At 34.2% G+C, this 21,539-nt stretch overlaps 1 protein-coding gene across 1 annotated transcript; it reads left to right on the top strand.

Annotated features, from left to right (window-relative positions):
- Positions 1–509: 509 nt before the first annotated feature.
- Positions 510–18,390, top strand: LOC148625372 (putative glutamate receptor). Its single transcript, XM_088571052.1, has 10 exons — positions 510–711; positions 6,023–6,213; positions 7,041–7,223; positions 7,956–8,147; positions 8,641–8,735; positions 9,175–9,265; positions 10,811–11,138; positions 13,112–13,329; positions 16,897–17,162; positions 17,939–18,390. Exons 1-10 carry the CDS (start codon positions 510–512, stop codon positions 18,177–18,179), a joined length of 2,007 nt encoding a protein of 668 aa, XP_088427178.1. The 3' UTR covers positions 18,180–18,390.
- Positions 18,391–21,539: the final 3,149 nt, after the last annotated feature.

The raw sequence follows: 21,539 nt of genomic DNA, 5'->3' as shown, positions 1-21,539 counted from the left end.
GATGGGTTATACCATATAGGTCTCTCAAATAAAAAAACATACAACACTTTTTTGTAGATCATTTTTGCATGAAAGTCTCATGGAAAATTGAATACTAACTGATTTGATTGTGGAAGTACTTTGGAAGACCCCTTAAACAAAACTAAAAAAGATCAATTAGGATTTTGACTATCTGCTACAGGTAGGCCAGTATTGGATTTATTTTAATGTCTATTAAGGTTGTTTTTTTATCGTAACATTTTCTCATTTCAAATCATAAGGTGCCATTTTCATGGCATTACCGGTGACTTTGTCTTGTAATATAAATTAAGAAATTATTCTAAATACAGCTACTAAAATGTATTCAAATACAGTTACTAAAATGTATTCAAATACAAGTATTTAGAGATATTCTTGGAGGTAATGTGTTTTACGATTAGCAACAGTATCTGATCTTTTTTCTTAACGCTTAATGGATATTTATTCACATTAAATTTGCAGTTAAAAGTTCAAAATACTTATCTGGCTCAATGCTAGACCATCCAGCATTGACGGGATCCAGATGGTGCCAGTTGATGTCTACTATACCCGGGCTTTGCAAGAGACCTCCGGGCGATTTTATTTATAAGAAGCCCCTCTTTCCAAATGTAACAGGAGTCTCCTTGTCCATGCTTGCTGTAATCTCACACCTTAAATGGTCATCAGTCAACATCGTTTATGAAGAAGAGACTGGTATTTTAAGATAGAAAGACTTTTGTATAATTTTTTATCGTTCCAAATATCAATGGTACAACGACTTCTTTATAACCAAACATGACAACAAAGCTCTAATCGGATGCATATTTCGTTGTTTTTATATGGCCGTCAAAGACGGGTCGTATTGTGGTATACAAATGTCCGTTAATAAGTCTTACAGTCACTTGGGAGCCCTTTATCCAATAAACTTAAAACTATATACAATTTCGTTATTACTGTCTAAAAGCTTGTACACTTTTGGAATTTTTTTTTCTTTTGTGATTTATAAGATTTAATTTAAAAAGAGGGGTCAAGAGTGCAAATGTCATATCATATAATGTGAAAGACATTTTGGATTTACTTTAAATTATACACAGTTGCTTGAAGATCTGTATATATTATGACGAAACACCATTTTTCTTTTTAGTTATTACTTTTTTATGGGATTTTATTCACAATTTTACGCTTACTTTAGAGGCATTGTAAAGTGACCTTCAGACTTAACAAAATCCTTTGTCATAATGGATTGGTGCTTAACGCCCAAGCAACAATATTTCAGCTATATTTCATGCGGTGAACATGAAATGGATGATAAAATGAACATGAAACGATGATGAAATGCAAAATAGGATGGGACACAAGGATAATGGGGTCGACAAATTTTGGTTGCCACAAGATAAAGAGTCGACGTTTCGATTGGCACTTGAATTAGGATCGTGCAATTTAGCTTCATGTAGCGAAGCCAAGGCTCCTACTCCTGTCGGATACCACTGGAGGGTTCTTTAACGTGCGTGGAACGTGTCATTATTCCCAATACGGTGGACATCTATGGTTTGCAGTTAGTTTTTCCGTATGATGGCCTGTCTCCCCTAGTGTGTAGTATTTTAGGGGGACTCCCATTCTACTACCTGCATGGGCTTGTCATAATGGTATTATGGTTTGGCTGCTTTTTTTTTAAATTTCTATGTTAAGTGTCAGAAATACAGGAGTTTTTCATACTTTATGTAGTTTTTATGTCGCAATGTAACTTCAGTACCACTCGATCATTTTCCTTCAAACTTTTCGATTTGTTTTCTTTTATAATTGTCCATGGTGTTGTAGCGTCATTCGTGCACCCTCCCCAATTCATTATTCAAAATATGGTTTTCAGGTTTCTTTAACGAATCAATTTGACCCCAAAGAATATTCAGTATTTGTATCAAACTAACAAAAAAGCCAAGATATTTTAGTCTTAGTCTTCCTTGGACATCACGTGTGAAAAAAACGAAATTTATATAGGTGCCATCATGTAGATCAATATATTAATAGTTCCAAAAAGGTTGCGGTGACACTAAGGAGTTTAGGGAAAAAATATACCCTTAAATCGAGTTGTTTTTGTTTTTTTTTCACTGTCAAAACAACTAGAATATTTATACTTTTATAATTAATGGCTTATTTGGTATGTTCTTTTTATAACAATCACAATTAAAATTTCTGAGGTTCTAGTCAGAATTTATCAAAAATTTGCAAAAAAATTCAGATTTTTCGATTTTCTTAAAAAAAGTCGCATAAATTCGATTCTTCGAGTTATTGATTGACTCAAATTTGTATAATTTGATGGATAATACTAGTTTTTACTTAATTTATCCACGAAAACCCATTTTGTAAAAATACTTTATTAAAACGTTTACAATACTACCGCTACCCTTAGAAAATTGGTGTCAGTAAAATTCTTATTTACAGCATATCGACACTGTAAAGCTCATATTTCAGGCATTCATAATTACGAAAATAATGTATCAAACATATCTGATCGAGTCAGGCGCTAAGGTTTTCCTTTATTTTAACACCGTAAAATGGGGACATTTCGGAATTTTAAATTTTATTCTTTATCAACCGATATAGTTACAGTTTTTTCTTAATACAGTTGTTCAAGCAACCTTTTGTATGATACAGTGCATTAATGAAGTATCTTAGCAAATGAGACCAAGTTATAAAATATTTTTTTTTTTTTTTTTTTTTAGTAATGAAAATGCCCCGTGGAGGTCCGGGTGTTAAAAGAATAGGCCTGCAGCAGCGCTAAGCTTGTCGTAAAAGGCGACTAAATAGTGCTCAGAAACCTAGCCGGGGGTTAGGCGCTCTGCCGACAGAGCAACTGGGATGTGTGCCCCAGGTGGTGGAATGGGGTACCCCTGGCGTGTTACATGCTGGGGTTGTCAGGCTATAATACGGAAAACCTGACCGCAAACCATTGTGGTGCACCGTGTTGGGAAACATGCCACGTTCCACGCACGTTAAAGAACCCTGCTGTGGTATTCGATAGGAGTAGGAACCTTTGTGCTCCGCCTCAGGCGGCTAAATTGCCCGACGTTACCCACCCACCCCCTTTTTCCAGTGGCAATCAAAATTTGTCGACCCTATTATCCTTGTGACCCATCCTTTTTTTTTTCATTTCATGTTCATTTTATCATCCATGTCATGTTCATTGTCTGAATATAGCTGAAATATTGCTGCTCGGACGTTAAACCCTAACAAACAAACAAACAAAGTAATGAAAATTAGGTTTTCGTAGTTTATTTATGTAGAAGATTGAATTATCTATAAAGTGGTACCAAATTTGAGACATTTTCGTTGAGAAATATTTTTACGGAAATCCCATTCTCATTGATTATTAGCCATTTTTACAGAAGATTAAATATGTAGGTGTTTTCTGTGACACATTTAAAAATATGTCAATTTAGGCATTTTTTGCAGTTGGGTAGGGCCCGTGCGGGTCCGAATGTCAAAAGAATAGTCCGCATCAGCACTAACTTTGACCACAAACCAGTGGTGCAACGTGTTTGGAAAGATGTCACGTTCCTCGCACGTTAAAGAACCCTTCTATGGTATTCTCTCGGAGTGGGAACCATTGGGCACCGCCACAAAAGGCTAACCTGCACGACCCTACACACCTCTCCCTATTTCCTGTGACAACCACAATTCGTCTACCTCATTAACCTTGTGTCCCTCCCAATTTTTCATTTCATCATCAATTCATGTTCATTTTTACACCCATTCTATGTTCATCGCCTGGATAAAGCTGTAATATTGCTGCTTGGGCGAAAACCCCCAATAATCAATTAATCAATCGGTCGATTGGGTGCCCCGTGCAGGTCCAGGTGTTAAAAGAATAAGCCTGCAGCAGCGCTAATCTTGTCGTAAACAGCGATTAAATAGTGTTCAGAACCCTAGCCGGGGGCTATGGCGCTCTGCCCACAGAGCAACTGGGATGTGTGCCCCAGGTGGTGGAATGGAGTACCCCTGGCGTGTTACAAGCAGGCTATAATACGGAAAACCTGACCGCAAACCATAGTGGTGCACCGTGTTGGGAAAGATGCCACGTTCATCGCACGTTAAAGATCCCTACTGTGGTATTCTCCCGGAGTAGGAACCATAAGGCTCCGCCACAGGAGGCTAAATTGTCCGACCCTAACCACCTCTCCCTATTTCTAGTGGCAATCAAAATTTGTCGACCCCATTGTCCTTGTGTCCCATCCCTTTTTCATTTCATCATCATTTCATGTTCATTTTATTATTAATTTCGCCCCGTGCAGGTCCGGGTGTTAAAAGAATAGGCCTGCAGCAGCGCTAAGCTTGTCGTATAAGGCGACTAAATAGTGCTCAGAAACCTAGCCGGGGGCTAGGCGCTCTGCCCAGAGCAACTGGGATGTGTGCCCCAGGTGGTGGAATGGGGTACCCCTGGCGTGTTACATGCTGGGGTTGTCAGGCTATAATACGGAAAACCTGACAGCAAACCATAGTAGTGCACCGTGTTGGGAAAAATGCCACGTTCCTCGCACGTTAAAGAACCCTGCTGTGGTATTCGATAGGAGTAGGAACCTTGCGCTCCGCCACAGGAGGCTAAATTGCCCGACCTTACCCATCCCCCCTTTTTCCAGTGGCAATCAAAATTTGTCGACCCTATTATCCTTGTGACCCATTCTTTTTTTTTCATTTCATGTTTATTTTATCATCCATTTCATGTTCATCGTCTGAATATAGCTGAAATATTGTTGCGCGGACGTTAAACCCCAACAAATAATATTATTAATTTCATGTTCATCGTCTGAATATAGCTGAAATATTGCTGCTCCGACGTTAAACCCAAACAAATCGATTGGGTAGAGGTATATTATTTTCCTTAAACAATATTGTCTACTGTGTCAGTTATAATAGTAATTTGGCTTGCTGTAAAATAAGGAACTTTCAGGAAAACTTAACGACGCAGCAAGTTTTTAATAGAAGTTCCCTTATGCCGACATGTATTTTTTGAAATATTACTTTATCCATTGAAATGACAAAATATACTTACCTTCAGGCGGTGTTTGTCGCACTATAACTGGAGGACAAAAACCCCTGTATTGCAAATCACACATCTCATTCTTTAGAAATCTAACTTGGTACAAACATCCTGGTCTCGATTTCACAAAAAGTCATAAGTGTAAAGTTGATCGTAAGTAATGACGTCATTAACTAAAATAGCATTGTGACGTTATGATTTACGATCAATTTCACATTTACGACTTTTTGTGAAACCGACGCCTGGTATTGTAAGGGTAAATTACAGACGTGAAAGAGAAAACAAGGAAAGCAAGATCGAGCCGAAATAAAAGAAATTTATTTTCTAAGTATACACCCTGTACACAGAAACAAAAGAAAATTAGCAACCCGAACTACACTAAAAAAAACTGTGACCATGTACAATGTGCACCAGTAAGATCTATCCGTTGAACTCTCATGTTTTGAAATTTTTTAAAGTTTTATTTCATTAGTTGAACACTTTAAATTATAGTTTGTACTTTGTAATATATTTTTGATACTAAATATGAGACAGGTGTAAGAAGTCGACTTGATAGAAATGAAGCTGTATCGATAGATATATGTCACATCCTAAGTTGGTTTACGCCGATTTGTTTACGTGACTAGTTGTCCCTTACTTTTAAACTTCTATTTGCACAGTAGTTAACTTCCTGTCAGACTAAAATCAGACCCTCTGTGATTCAAAGATCATGATTTTTTATTAGTAAAGATATTTTAAATGAGGAATTAGTCTTCTATGAAAAATAATTGTTTTCAAATGCACCGCAAATATCAGATTTTGAATATTTTATAATATATTTTATTTTTTATTTGTTTTAGCAGTATGAATTGTTATATGAATAATTGGACGCAATCTTGATTTTGATTACAAACTAAAAACTCCACTTCTTATGAGGACCTTACTAGCCCTACAAGTTTGTTGTATTCTTTCTATTTTGATAGATCTGTCCTCTTTATTGCTATATTACAGCACAAGAAGCAAGTGAACTGCAATACAAGCTCTCGGCCATCGGAACGTATGTTGTAATGCTCGATATAAAATATATGACTTCACAAAAGATCGACACCCTGGTGAATCTGAAAATGAAAGACTCTGACGAAAGCAGCTTAAATACAGCAATTTTGTGCCGCTTAGAAACATGCAAACAATATTTAGATAAGGTATGTTATTCATACTCATGGATTACTTATTAAGTTAAGAGACATATACAGTATTTGTAAGAGTAATCAAGGGAACCAAGGTTATAGGGTAATCAAAAGAATGTAATCCAGGGACAAAGACCAGACATGGAAAACAGATATTCACAACAAAGAACATAAAGTAACTAAAATCATACATACAAAGTAACAAAAGTAAATGAGCAACTCGGACTCCACTAAAAACTGGGAGCATGGACCAGGTGCACCGGTAGGGTAAGCGTCCTCTGCTTTTCTAGAAATACCCGCCGAGTTGCTCATAAAAAGTCAAGTCCGGGGTAGACAAACGAGGAAAGGAAAACTATGACCCGTTGAATACAACAGTTTTCATGGTGCTGATGGATACGCCATAACGATCCACGAGTTCATGATGACGACCATAAAACTTTTGTATTTTCAATTTTGTTGAAGTTTATTGATAAATAACGCCACTCTCTTTCTAGAATTGATTTTTTGAAATGCAACGATGTATTTTAGAATAAACGAGGTCTAAACACATTTTATAAAGTACACATGTAAGTTGTCGATGTGAAATATTTTCCTTGACATTCCGATGCTCGATAAATCGTTTATTAGCTTGGAATCGGTATTTAAGCCAGTACGATTACAAATATATTCTAAATGTCTTTATTTGATTGGTAATAAAAATGTGAATATTTTATAATTGAATCAAGATATATTCTGCGGATAAACAATGCTGACTTGAAGTACATTTGTAATGACTATTCTAAAGAAAAAAATATGAATTTTAGAAACAAAAACGAATACATGAAGGCCTTAAATTTTTTCAGCCTTTTGATTACCATCGTAAGCATGTTTTACGATCATCATTATTACACAAGTCAAAATGGCTGCTAGGAATTTTCAATAATGGTGATCTGTCTAGTTTAGAAAATAACAGTACGGCATTAGACAATGTGGCAGTCATTCAGTATCCCTTGTCGTTTATCAGAAAACCGAATGACAATATCGAGGTAATATATCTGACTAATATTTTTAAAAATATGTTTCAAGCAAACTATCAGATGTATTTCATGTCTTTCATCGACTCATGAAGCATTACGTGTAAAACCGATTATCCAATGAGATAAGGATATTTTAACGACATGCACAGTCAATATAATTATATATTGATATTTTAAAGTGATTAAACAATACTGTTTACTCCCATAACTACTGAAACTTGTACACCTTTTAACAGAACAGTATTAAAACCGAGTATAAAAGGAAAATGAAAGCGTGACTTCATCGTAAGTGGCTTCAACATCGTTTGAATAAATTATACACCCCCTTTTCCCCTAACCAAGACCAATAAAACAGATTAACATCATACAGAACAATGAAAGAAGATACATATATATATATATATATATTAAATAATAAATTCGTAACCAAGATCCCACCGAAACTGGCTTATGGGTCAGGTTCACAATTAGAGTGTGCGGTCTACTTTTTTAAGTCAGTTTATATGTTGTCATATCCGTGTAAAAACGAAAGAGCCATAGCAAAGCTAAAATCGAATTCATTAAATCGATTACCTTCTGAATAGGTGTTTGTAAGTCATATTATTTCGAAGTTTTACCCGAAATGCAAAATTTCGGACCCGGTTGTAAACATATCTTAGAATTTAAAATATTTTTTTTAAGGTTATGCTTGATAGTTGATTGATTGTGTTTTATCATGTTTGGTTTGTAATTTTTATCCAGTTTGAAAACGGAGAAACGGAAGAATGTACATGGATACCAATTAAGTCATTGATGTGGGTCAAAGGAAGAACACGGGGTCTTAGCACCGTTGGGTATACAGAGTTAAGTGGGAGTATTTTAACACAGAAAGAAATATTTCCTAATGCTGCAATGGGATTTAATAGACGAAAGTTTTTAGTCAGTACGTTAGTGGTATGTTTTTACGATAACTGCTTAAAATTAAAAAAAAATATATATATCACCCAAGTTTGTTGCCATAAAGAAAGTTACCTTACTAACTTTAACTAGTTAGGGTAATAAAGACTAATTTTCTTCCGAAAACGCCCTAAAGAAGGTACCAAAAAGCAAGTCTAGACACAAAAATAATGATTTTAATATGAAAAAAGGTTCAGGAATGGATATTTAGCACGGAATTAAGTATAGTACAAACCTAATATCACGCATTGTTTTGAATACTAATAACGTGATATTTTAAACGTCTTTTTTTTTAATCCAAGTAAAAAAATGCGATACACCGGCTTCATTGGGTTTAAAAGATCTATATGGAACATTTAACAATGATACTTTTAATTGTTGTTAAGGGAGATAAGGAATAGATAATTTTTTTTACGGTTAAGGGTACCCAAATACGCTGAGAAGATTTGAATAAATGATACTATACTTACCTCAATTATATTGATTACAGTACCAACCTTTCACTATGTTTGATAATAAAACACAGACATACAGTGGATTAGCCATTGACCTCTTAACAGAACTTGCTGGTGGACTTAACTTTACGTAAGTATTTAGTACAGAGAAAATTGCAAAGTACAATATAATTGCTTTACGGAGAAACACAAACACTATAATAATTCTATATAATAGTTACAGATTATACTTCATTATCACACCCGAGACATAGTCAAGGATATATATTTAACTAAAACTTTCATATGTAAAATAATACTTTTTTGAGTTAAGTCCATTATTGCATAACATTTCACATATCCTACTATTCTTTTATTGATTAAAAACAACAAAACATATAATTTCTATCAATAGAGAAGAAAAGTTCACAGATTTAACGAAAACAGATAATGAAAGCAGAATCAAATACATGAGTTAATTTTTAAGCTAGGTAAAAACGGACATCTGTAATAAGATCATAGTTTTAGACTACAGATAAAAATGGAGAGTTTAAATTATTATAAAATCATATTTTTAGTGTGTTTTATAGTTATGAACTGTCACAACCAGATGATAGACAATGGGGAATGGAACAGAATAATCATTCATGGACGGGTTTGGTTGGACAATTACAAAGAAGGGTATGTACTTTGTTACCCGAATGCAAATAAGTATCAAACAACATATATTCAGATATTGATTTTATTGCTTTTTTTTTGCTTCAGACATTGTAAGTTATTGATTTCCTCACATCCTCGACAGCAACTATTTGATAATTCTTTACCTACTTATACATTATCTAAGAAATTCAATTTAATATTTTTCATTGATCTCCATTTTTTGTGAATCTTATGAATGATTCAAACAATAATTTTGATAGCATACATAGTTATGCCTACACATTAGTTTAGAAGCATTTACAAGCCATTAAGTTGATATATCCGTGTTAACAAGGGCATTTTCCCTGGAGTGGTGAGCATAACAGTAGCCACTAAAAGACGAAATTTTATAGACGAAAAGACGCGGCTTAACATGTTGATCTCCAGAGCTATAAAACCCTTCCCATTAAAATTAAAAAAAATAAACACTTATATTGATGCACTTTGGAGATGACAAGTATTTATTAACAGGCCAATGTAAGATAAATTTTGAAGAAGTATTAACGCCTCTTTTAAAACAAAATAAAAGTCGTTGAAACCACAAGAGTTTACTTTGGTATGAAATTTATAAGTAAAGCCAAGTCATGCCGTTTGAGACCCTAATTTTAACTAACCTTCCCATGGGGCCATGTGAGCTATTGTCATTACTTGGCGTCCGTCAATATTTTTCAAAACTCTTCTCCCTTCACCATATTGGACCAATACTTAACATTGATGTTCCTAAGGGTATTCTGTCTAGAACTGATGAGGCGACTTTAATTTTATCAACAAACATGACCGCCGTTACCAAAACAAAATGACCCGTGTAGATCCGGGTGTCAGAGAATAGAGCTGCAGCAGCGCTAAATTTGTCGTAAAAGGCGACTAAATAGTGCTCAGAACCCTAGCCGGGGGCTAGGGCGCTCTGCCCACAGAGCAACTGGGATGTGTGCCCCAGGTGGTGGAATGGGGTACCCCTGGCGTGTTACATGCTGGGGTTGTCAGGCTATAATACGGAAAACCTGACCGCAAACCATAGTGGTGCACCGTATTGGGAAAGATGCCACATTCCTCGCACGTTAAAGAACCCTGCTGTGGTATTCGATAGGAGTAGGAGCCTTTGCGCTCCGCCACAGGAGGCTAAATTGCCCGACCTTACACTTCCCTCCTTTTTCCAGTGGCAATCAAAATTTGTCGACCCTAATATTCTTGTGACCCATTCTTTTTTTTTCATTTCATGTTCATTTTATCATCCATTTCATGTTCATCGTCTGAATATAGCTGAAATATTGCTGCTCGGACGTTAAACCCCAACAAACAAACAAACAAACAATCCCAATTTAGCTGTACCGGTATATTTGCTGTTTCGGGGCGAGTCGTAGACAGACTTATTCCCCTGTACATCGAAGGCCTATATATTGCTTTTGACTTTTTCTTTTCAAAGTTTAAAAGACTTGATATATCTGGTAACTTAACTTTTTTCTCTATTTATATAAACTTAAATGTTTTTTTTACATATAACTAATTTCATTGCATCGTATTTTTTAGGACGTTGACATGGTGGGAGCTGCAATCATCATGCAGTCTGACAGGGCACAAGTGATTGATTTTACACACCCTTATTATTATGACGAAACTGTGATTGTCTTTAAAAAAACAGACCCTGAAGACTTGAAATGGAGGACGCTGATCGATCCGTTTCATCCATATGTTTTGATATGTATTTGTGTATCTTTGCCAGTTTTATCGTTCTTGTTATTTGCATTTGAGAGAAGCAATCCATATTATCATAATGTCGAGGACAGAAACAAAATCAGAGGACTCCATCATTTCTCTGAGTCATTCTGGTACATGTATGGTGCATTACTAATGCAAGGTAAACACGATTTTATTAATTTTTTAATAGTGAAAAGCTATCTTGCTCATTTACCTTTGTTTCTTTATATGTATTATCTTAGTAACTTGATGTTCTTTGTTGTGTTTGTCTGTTTCCAATGTCTGGCCTTTGTTCCTTGATTACATGCTTTTGATTTCCGGTAGAGTCGTGGTTTCCTTAAATATTATTTCTCTAAGTCGTTAATAATGCCCAGTAACAATCTTAATTAATAGAGTGAAATAAAACCTTTCATGTGTTCAATAAATTTATGCAACCAGTTCAACCTGCTGCAAATAAGTGTGATATTTCTAGACTTGTCACTTCGGTGATGGATTTGGTTTCCTATCTCGATAATTTTTTTCCAAGTACTTCTTGCAAAAAACAGTTTTGTTGGATTGATATCGTCCTTCATATTTGACACGCGTACAGCATATAGATATTTGCAATATATGTACGTATTTTTGTTTTTCGTACAAATGATACACATATAATGTAAATTGAATGTAATATAATATGCTCCTGTCGACAAATTTCAAACAATATTTATTTTGGATGTAAAGCTTAATACAAATCAAAAATTGTCGACCCTATTATCCTTGTATTATTCTTGTGTCCCATCCATTTTTTTTCATTTCATCATCATTTCATGTTCATTTTATCACCCCTTTCATGTTAATCGCCTGAATATGGCTGAAATATCGATGCCCAGGCGGTAAACCCCAACAATCAATCAATCAAGCGACGTTGTTATACCCTCACTGCAAGTGGGGTGGATATAGTGATGGGAGCGTTCCTTCCGTTATACAGGGGTAGGGCATCCTATATCACTGAATGGAATTAAATGTATCTTCATTATATATTCGAAATGTGCAACTCCTATTTCAGATTTTGATGCAAATCAATATGGAGGTCAAAAATCCATCTTATGAAATCGGGAAGTGGTGGTGTCAAATTAATCAGCATTGCTCAAAGTTTTTCTGGTTTGACGTAAAATACATACAAAAATGCATACATCAGGTCATCTACTTGTTCAACAGAATAGTTGTCTGCAGAGCTGACGCAGATTGTGTCAGCAGTGAAAATAAGACAGCAAAAACATCATCACCATTAAGTATCTTCGTGCTACCTTACCTCACGATAAATTCAAAACCTTTCTAAAAGAAGTTCTCAATAAAACATTAAAAAAGTCAATAAAAGTGCAAGTCTTTCAAATTGGTCGATTCAAGTTACCACTTTGCATGTTTTATCAGTTTAGATCAAAGACAATAGCTTTTTTTACCTTGAAAATGTGACCAGCATGCTAGATTTTCTCCTCAACAGCATATTTGCCAGTTTAAATGAGACACTTTTTTCAACAAATTGTCGGAATTTCAAAGGGCGGTTGTGCCACTTTCTGAGCCGATCTGTTTATTTATACATATGATCCTGAGTTTTTCAAAATCTAGTGAATGACAAGTAGCTAGATCTTTAATTTTATATATCGATAAATTGACGATGTTCTTCTCTTTAAGAATCCTAAATTAAGAGAAGGGTTTCCGTTCATTTATCCACAAAAGATCTATAAATTAAAAGAGACAGCATCTTCAATGTCATTTTAGATATTTACTTCGAATTCATCTCAGTACAAAAATATATGTCACTATATAATTTTACGAGACTTTATTGATTTTAAAATTAAAACTTTTCTTTCATGCGCAGAAGCTTCCCGGCATTTCTCACATGTTAATGTATATTACAGCTAGTAGTCAGGTGTTTATGTCAAGGTTATCTCTGCTTGAAAATAGTTTATTTACAATAACCAGATCTTAATGAAAATATTGTTTTGGAAAAGAATACTTTAGACGATGCAATTTCAAATTGTCATCCAGATGTCGTCTGCAATGATTTGACTTATGTCGCTAACATTTCGTATTTACTTTTTTTACTGTTGCCTATCAGTTTGGTAATAATTTCACTTTATTGTTATTTTTAAGGAGGTGTGCACATGCCTGAATCGATGTCTGGAAGAACTTTGCTCTGTTTTTGTTGGATATTTTTCATTGTAATGATGGCAACATACAGCGGCAACTTGATTGCCTTTCTAACAATTGAAAAACATAGATTGCCTATCAATAACTTTGCAGACTTAATTACCCAGGACAAATATAAGTGGGGGATAACAGGCGGAACCGCTCACGAAACAGTTTTCAAGGTAAAACACAGTTTACCTGCGGTTTGTTTATATTCATACTATTGTACATTTGTATTCTTAAAATCATAACATGGATGAATTTTTATGAAACTATGAACATATAGTTATAAGGGAAATCTTTTGAGCACCTGCCACTTTAAATTTTAGTCCCGATTGAAGTTGGGTTAAGCATGCTTATTTAGCATTATACTTCCAACTAGAAACAAGTAATAAATCATGAAGAAATATATAAAATAAGGGGTTTTGAATATAATTAGCAATCCCGAACTTTGGTTTTAAATGTAATTAATGGAACCAAGATTCTAGAGGAAATCATGTAATTCAGGGACAAAGACCAAACATGGAAAGCAAACACACACAACAAAAAACATACAATTACAAAAACAATACGTACAAAGCAACAAAAGTGAATGGGCAACACTGACGCCACTACAAATTTTGAGCATAGACCAGGTTTACAGCTAGGGTAAGTGTCCTGTGCTTTTCTAGAAGCACGCACCCGCCGAGCTTCTCATACAAAATAAAGTGCAGAGTGAATGAAAGAGGATTGTTTTGGTTTTTGTTTGGGTTTAACGTCCGAGCAGCAATATTTCAGCTATATTCAGACGATGAATATGTTACATGCTGGGGTTGTCAGGCTATAATACGGAAAACCTGACCGCAAACCATAGTGGTGCATCGTGTTGGGAAAAATGCCACGTTCCTCGCACGTTAAAGAACCCTACTGTGGTATTCTCCCGGAGTAGGAACCATAGGACTCCGCCACAGGAGGCTAAATTGCCCGACCCTACCCACCTCTCCCTATTTCCAGTGGCAATCAAAATTTGTCGACCCTATTGTCCTTGTGTTCCATCCCCTTTTTCATTTCATCATCATTTTATCATCCATTTCATGTTCATCGTCTGAATATATCTGAAATATTGCTGCTCGGACATTAAACCCCAACAAACAATGGTAACATAGTTGTTATAAAATAAGTTTGTTTTCTTTTGTTTGTTTGTTGGGGTTCAACGTCCGAGCAGCAATATTTCATCCATATTTAGACGATGAACATGAAATGGATGATAAAATGAACATGAAATGATGATTAAATGAAAAAAAAGGATGGGAGACAAGGATAAAAGGGTCGACCAATTTTGATTGACACTAGAAAAAGGGGGGATGGGTAAGGTTGGGCAATTCAGCCTCCTGTGGGGGAGCGCGAAGGTTCCTACTCCTATCGAATACCACAGCAGGGTTCTTTAACGTGCGTGGAACGTGACATCTTTCCCAACACGGTGCACCACTATGGTTTGCGGTCTGGTTTTCCACATCAATGTTCCGGACAGGGGCGGATCAAGAAAATTAGAAATATAGAAGAGTTCTGATTAAGAATTTTATAAACAGGGGTGCAATCTTTCATTTGCTATTTAATGTCTATAAGTTGTTATTAACTGACATTTTTGCGGTGTATACACACATTTACAGAGCAGTTGTAGTAAGTGGTTTGTGAAATTGAATTGATTGGTATAAGAAAGTATCGTTACTTCTGTTGTCATATTTTGACAAGGTGGTAAAGTTATATTGAAAATTTGTAATGTCATAGTTCTAATTTTCGGGCAGCCAATCACGTCTTTCTGCTCCACGTAAAGAATGAATAAGTGCGCCACTTTATGGTTCACTTCGCGAATTCTGATTTGTTATTATCTAAATACCAACAAATATTAAACTGAATCTGGGATCTATCACAACTGTAAAAGTATCTTCGCTTGCGAAGGATTACGGTCCTGTCCCTAACTTCACGCAATGGGAGGGGCTGGATCGTAACCCTTGCCTAGCGAAGATGCTGTAAATGCTAGGAAACGGAAATAAGCCACTCATAACTAAGAAACTCTATGTTCGGTCTATAAGATAGTAAAGGCCAATTTTATTTGAAATACTCCATTTACAAAATATCTTTGTTACGTTCTTTTTCACCGTACCATAGTACATGACTTTTAAGCAATGTCCTAGTTTCCCTCCTTCGTTTAAGAACAGAATGACATCATTTATATAAGAACAGATCGACGCGCGCTTAAGAAAAACGTATGAAAACCGTTAAAATTAAATATTCTACCAATGAACCTGGTCAGAATCCCAGTTTTAGTTTATCAAGCCTGGGTTGACAATTAATACTTTAAATTCATACGTGTTCTTATGATTATTTTTGTACTATTGGTGCTTTCTCTTGACTATAGAATCTTTCCAATTTCCTATTGTTGATCCCTTAATTATTGAATAAAAGAAAAATAGTATGTCAAACTATTATTTATCTGTTTAAAAATCACTTAAAATAATTTTCATGTAAAAAAAATAAGAACTCATGGAATTGATTTTGCATGTTACATGTGAACATTTGCAACTTCAAACTCATTTTGCAAAGCCCATGTTGCAGATCGAATCAGGAAGAATGTGTTTATTTTATTTATTATTCTGTAGAGAATATTTAGATATATATTGTTATATTTTACGCTGTCTTACTATCTCTTTTTAATTGAAAATGCATTAAAATGCAACCATTTTTTTTCTTTGTTTTTTGGGCATTTTTGTTCAGTGATTAAATATTCAAATTTTGTTGGAAAAAATTCTGCTTACGTTTTTGAAATTCTATATTTGTGATCTTTACATGTTGCTTGTTTTCCGATACTTACAATAACGGTTTCACTTAATTGACTTATCAAAGTGTATTGTGGTCAATTGATTTTTGGCCTCTCCTTTAAGTAATGCAAAATAGCAGAACACTATACCGTTTTTTTTTTCAGGTTGATAACTACCATCTTCAAAAACTACATTGACATATGATATAGCCATACACCCTCTAGGCCCATTAAACTCGAAAGCAAACGAACTTTTTTATTACCTGTCCGCAGCTTTTATAACAACAAAATATTTATGCAATCATTAGATCTGGTTGATAGGTTACTTGAATTATCCTTAGCGGAATTACAGCTTATTTGTCAAAAATACTTTCACATTATCAAAACCTACCCTCCCCCCTCAGATTGTGTTAATTACAAACTTGCGAAAATAACCGTTCGTTCACATATGCAAATTTCGTCATTGAAACTTGGGATAAGATTTTGTTTATTAAGTATTTATTATAAACTTACTCATGTGTTCTAAGAAACACATCAATTTTTATAAATTTGTCTATTAAAATGCAGAGAAACTAAAAATTATTTCATCCATGGTACCTTTCTCGAAAAGGGTGTCTCTTCCTTTGTGATAACTTTCTAAATTTTTGATATGAAAATAGAATGAAAATAGAGAAAATAGAATAAATAACCACTGCTTTTGCTTATCTATGTGTGAAAATATTTCCTTGTTGGATTTAAAAGTCAACAAAATTTGAAAGAAAAAGCCATGAAATTATGGCGATGCCTTAATTTTCCGGAATGGAAATGATTTAATATTTAAAATTAGGCTTCTGATTGGTGACTCTCCTTGGCGTACGTTTCAAATTGAGAGATTGTGATAGATTCTGACTTAAGTTTGGTGACGGATTTTGATAATTGCAATATTATAATATAAATTTTATTACTTTAATAGAAATCAGAATTACCAGAATACCAGACGTTTTGGTCTAAAGTGATCAAGTTCAATAGAACGGACCCTACAGTTCTTAGTGGTGACAGCAAAAAACACATCAATAAAGTAAAGCAAGGAAACTACGCATATGTAGTTGAAAGAAACGTATTTGACTTTGAAAAAGCAAATAATTGTGATTTTGCTTTCGCCGCATCGGACACTTTCCCCGTACAATTCTCCATTGGACTTCCGAACAATTCTCCGTACACAAAGATGTTTACAGATAAGTATGTTTTCACCCTTATAACTTTTCTCAAGCCCCGTGCAGGTCCGAGTGTTAAAAGAATAGGCCTGCAGCAGCGCTAAGCTTGTCGTAAAAGGCGACTAAATAGTGCTCAGAAACCTAGCCGGGGGCTAGGCGCTCTGCCCACAGAGCAACTGGGATGTGTGCCCCAGGTGGTGGAATGGGGTACCCCTGGCGTGTTACATGCTGGGGTTGTCAGGCTATAATACGGAAAACCTGACCGCAAACCATAGTGGTGCACCGTGTTGGGAAAGATGCCACATTCCTCGCACGTTAAAGAACCCTCCTGTGGTATTCGATAGGAGTAGGAACCTTTGCGCTCCGCCACAGGAGGCTAAATTGCCCGACCTTACCCATTCCCCCTTTTTCCAGTGGCAATCAAAATTTGTCGATCCTATTATCCTTTTGACCCATCCTTTTTTCTCATTTCATGATTATTTAATCATCCATTTCATGTTCATCGTCTGAATATAGCTGAAATATTGCTGCTCGGACGTTAAACCCCAACAAACAAACAAACAAACTTTTCTCAATATTCAAAAGTTCGTTCCGGGCAATGTGTAAAAATGTGGAAGAAGTATTATTTGTGGGATATTAGCAGCTTTTCACACAAATCCATGAAATCAAGTCTATCGAAATTTATTTGGTTTACATAAAGGTGCCACAAAAACTGATACCTACAACTATGAGTATCACAATAATTTTCATTCTTATCAAATCCCATTTATTTTGTTAAATGCAAGCTTTATTTTCCCACAGGATAATTGCTATCTACGACAGAGGACTTCTACAAAAATGGAAATTGAATTACTTACCAAAACTAGCATCCTGTAAATCTTCTCAGATTAAAGACACCAATCCAATCTCTCTGATTGACATACAAAGCTCATTTTACATGATAGCCATAGGAATATTCGTAGCGTTTGTGTCACTTTTCGGGGAAGTGTTGAATTATAAATATTGGAGGTGTCGAGCTAATACAGAAATATCTAAACCGTGACGAAAACCACAAGTGTAGGTTCACTTTCTTGTCATTCAGAAAATGAGTTTTTTTCTCTTACAGAATAAACAATTGAAAAACTTAATCCAGACATATTATGAACATATTTAAGCGATGAATAAATTCAACATAAAAAGTCAATTTGTATTCATCAATATTTTTTAAAAAATATTTGTTCATAATGAAATTGATATTAAAAAACACGGTTGTGACGGTCGTTTTAAGGTTTACAAATGTTTGTCCCTCCGTTCGTTTGCGTAAATGTGTTACATCAACCTCAAAAACTCTTTAACAATACACTTTTTCAAATTAAACAATGGTCTTACTTTCTGCATACGTTTTGAATAAAATTTGCCTGCTTTAGGTGCAAATGTTATCAAGAAAAAACGCAATGTTACACAATGTCAGATGCCATTTTGATACATTCAAGTATAAAAATATAATTATATTACACGCTAACATAGTTTTTACATGTCTGTAGTGGAGACAAAAGATGCTTTTCATCCTGTCTTTCCAGGAATACAAATAATGCATAAACATCCAATATCAACCCCGAAAAGTACACAACATGCAACCTGTAAATTAAAAAAAAAAGACGTAAGAAAAGATAACAACAGAAGTTTCAGATGTGGCATTCTAATGCCAATAAGATTATCGTATTGCTTGAATTTGACGAATCATCGATCATATGTAAAACTTTGTCATTGCTCACATGTGTGTATGTTTTATTTTTTCATTTATCAAAGCATTTCCTTATACAAGTAAAGATGAAATAAGAAATCAAAACAACAAACATAGTGAGTTTTACATAAACTCAGTTTTTATTTTACAACCACTTTCCCAAGCCGCAAAGTAAATTATTACCAAGGGAATAAAAATAATCACCTGCACCCATGTCCACCAAACCCAGTCATCTGTATTAGGACATGCTTTAAAATAGAAATACGAATACAATAAATGATTACTCGCCATTTTTGTTTTTGTAGTTTGTAATGGTCTGCACTTTATTTCATAAATCAGTTTAATGAATAAATCGGAAAAAAAATTCCATGTTACGACCTGTATCATCGTGCACTGCCAATTCGTTGTTAACATCATATAAATAATTGTTTTTATAAAAAGCAATTAAACTTCCGGATTATTATAGTGGTCTTAGTTTATTATGTACCAATTTTAATGTTTTCTTAATTGAATTATAATGGGGCGATTATATATGTTAATCATAAAAAGGGGTATTTTAACATAAAAAAAACCTACTCAATCACAAAATGTATGACATAAATACACACCTTGTTTCCTCCTTTACTATAACATATTCTGGTTCCTAATTTATAACTACAGCGACATGCTGCGACGGGTAGAGTTGCTGAGTGTTGTTCATACTATTTTTATATGGTATTAAAAAGGTAAACTTGTTTCTTACTGCAACACGTACAAAAAAAATCTATTGTGTTTACCTTCCGAAAGTCTTACAACTAAACCCAAATTTTCGCATAAAATGATTTTTGGTCTCATAAGTATCATTAGTTGACATACATGATATCACAACAACAAAAAAACTGGGGTATGGATTCATACATAACAGGAAATGGGATTTATCTCGACATATATGTCCCCTGAAAATACACGTATTGTTGCAGAATCCTGACATAAATTTTCAGAGAAACAAATTAGAGTTTTGCTTTGCTAGTCATGTTTTACCGTTAAAAAATGCTGATTCTATAATTTATTCAAAGTGATAAATGTATGTTTATAAAACAATCTTGTACACCGACTGCCACTCTTTGAATGGTAAATTACACATGCTCTTTATAAAAAATTCATACACTGCTAATGGTAAACTGATTCATGGTGTAGAAAACGGCACAAATCAAAATAATGCTCTTTCAGTATAAGTATCACATAACAATAATCATTTCTGCATTCAGATCTGCACTTTTTAGAAAATCATACATTTATCTACCACTATAATCAACCTACTGATATCAGCCAAGTTTCAATTTCATGTTAAATCTATAGACTTTTTATTCCAAAAGTGCATCAACCAAATGAAAAAGTAAGGCTGGTTATGTGGTCTATAACTGTTTCTGAATAAGAAATATCAGCGACTTTGGTGGGTTTTTTACATTCCTGAATCACCTTCTGTTTGATTTTTATAAAAGCATACTGCTTAACTAGTTTTGTTAACATTTAAATTTGTCTCCTCATCTACAAACCATATAAAATTATTTTGATATGGATCCAAACTTAATGCGCTATCAAATAAGTATTTCAGTAAGACATCCGGTATATGTCGTAAAAAGAAATCTTAATTGCCTTGATTTACGTCTAAGTAAACATAAGTTTATGTAAAGTAAACTTAAGACACAGAATCATTTTGATGCAATATTGTAGGTTTAATTGTTAGAATGTTTTAGTATTATTCGGTAAACTAAAATATAAAGAAAACTTATCTCAATATCTTTTATATACATTTTGTGTGTGACAACTAGTTTTATATACATTATAAATGAATACAAAAGTATTTCAATAACTCTTTAATTATATTACCTGTAGGCATATGCAAAGCATCAAGGTATTGGTATGGTAAGACAATAAGAAGAAAAATTCTTATTGATAATTATATGAATACTACATGTTTATTGAAGGAATTGTATATCATATTTTTTTTCATTTATGTAGAGTGATTCCTCTATAATAAAAATATTAAATCATATTAATATTCTACAAAAATTATGAAAAAAATATACTTACAAAATATTGGCAATTAAATACTGAAGCGTCAGCAGTGGGGTGATTTAGATACGTCAAAATCCATACAAAAACGGCCTAAACGTAAACATTTAAAACAGATTTGTACTACATGCACAATGTAGCCAACCGAATTAAAAAGACTACAAATAATAACTGAAGATAAGGGAAACAAGACATCACACAAAAATCTAAAGCACTAGCAATATGACCTCCTGCCAAAAAAAAGTGGGATAACATCAAGTGCTCCGGGAATCTTCCTTTTCCATACTAAACAATTGAACTTAATCATCTGATAAGATGGTATAATCATGTACCTATGTAATTTAAACTATTATTAAATATTATTTTGTATTGTGTATATTAAATTTAATGTTTGATATGAATACAAAACATACCAATCATTTAAGACCAATCGCATAAATGTATGTCGTTCTACGTAAATATGTCATTTAAAACTAAATGATTTAAGTACTTTTCTGTCTTAGAATCAGGCAAAATAAAAATAATGTGTGGCACATGAAGAAAAAAAAACGTACGCAGAAATGTTATTGCATTATTTAAGTGTTTGTTAATTGGGCCTTTTTAAGAGTAATCATGGGAACCAAG

This window comes from Perna viridis, chromosome 2 (assembly GCF_037379345.1).
Source record: "Perna viridis isolate PV_CMFRI_1.1 ecotype Kerala chromosome 2, ASM3737934v1, whole genome shotgun sequence".
Taxonomy (NCBI): domain Eukaryota; kingdom Metazoa; phylum Mollusca; class Bivalvia; order Mytilida; family Mytilidae; genus Perna; species Perna viridis.
This window is presented reverse-complemented; position numbering and strand designations above follow the sequence as displayed.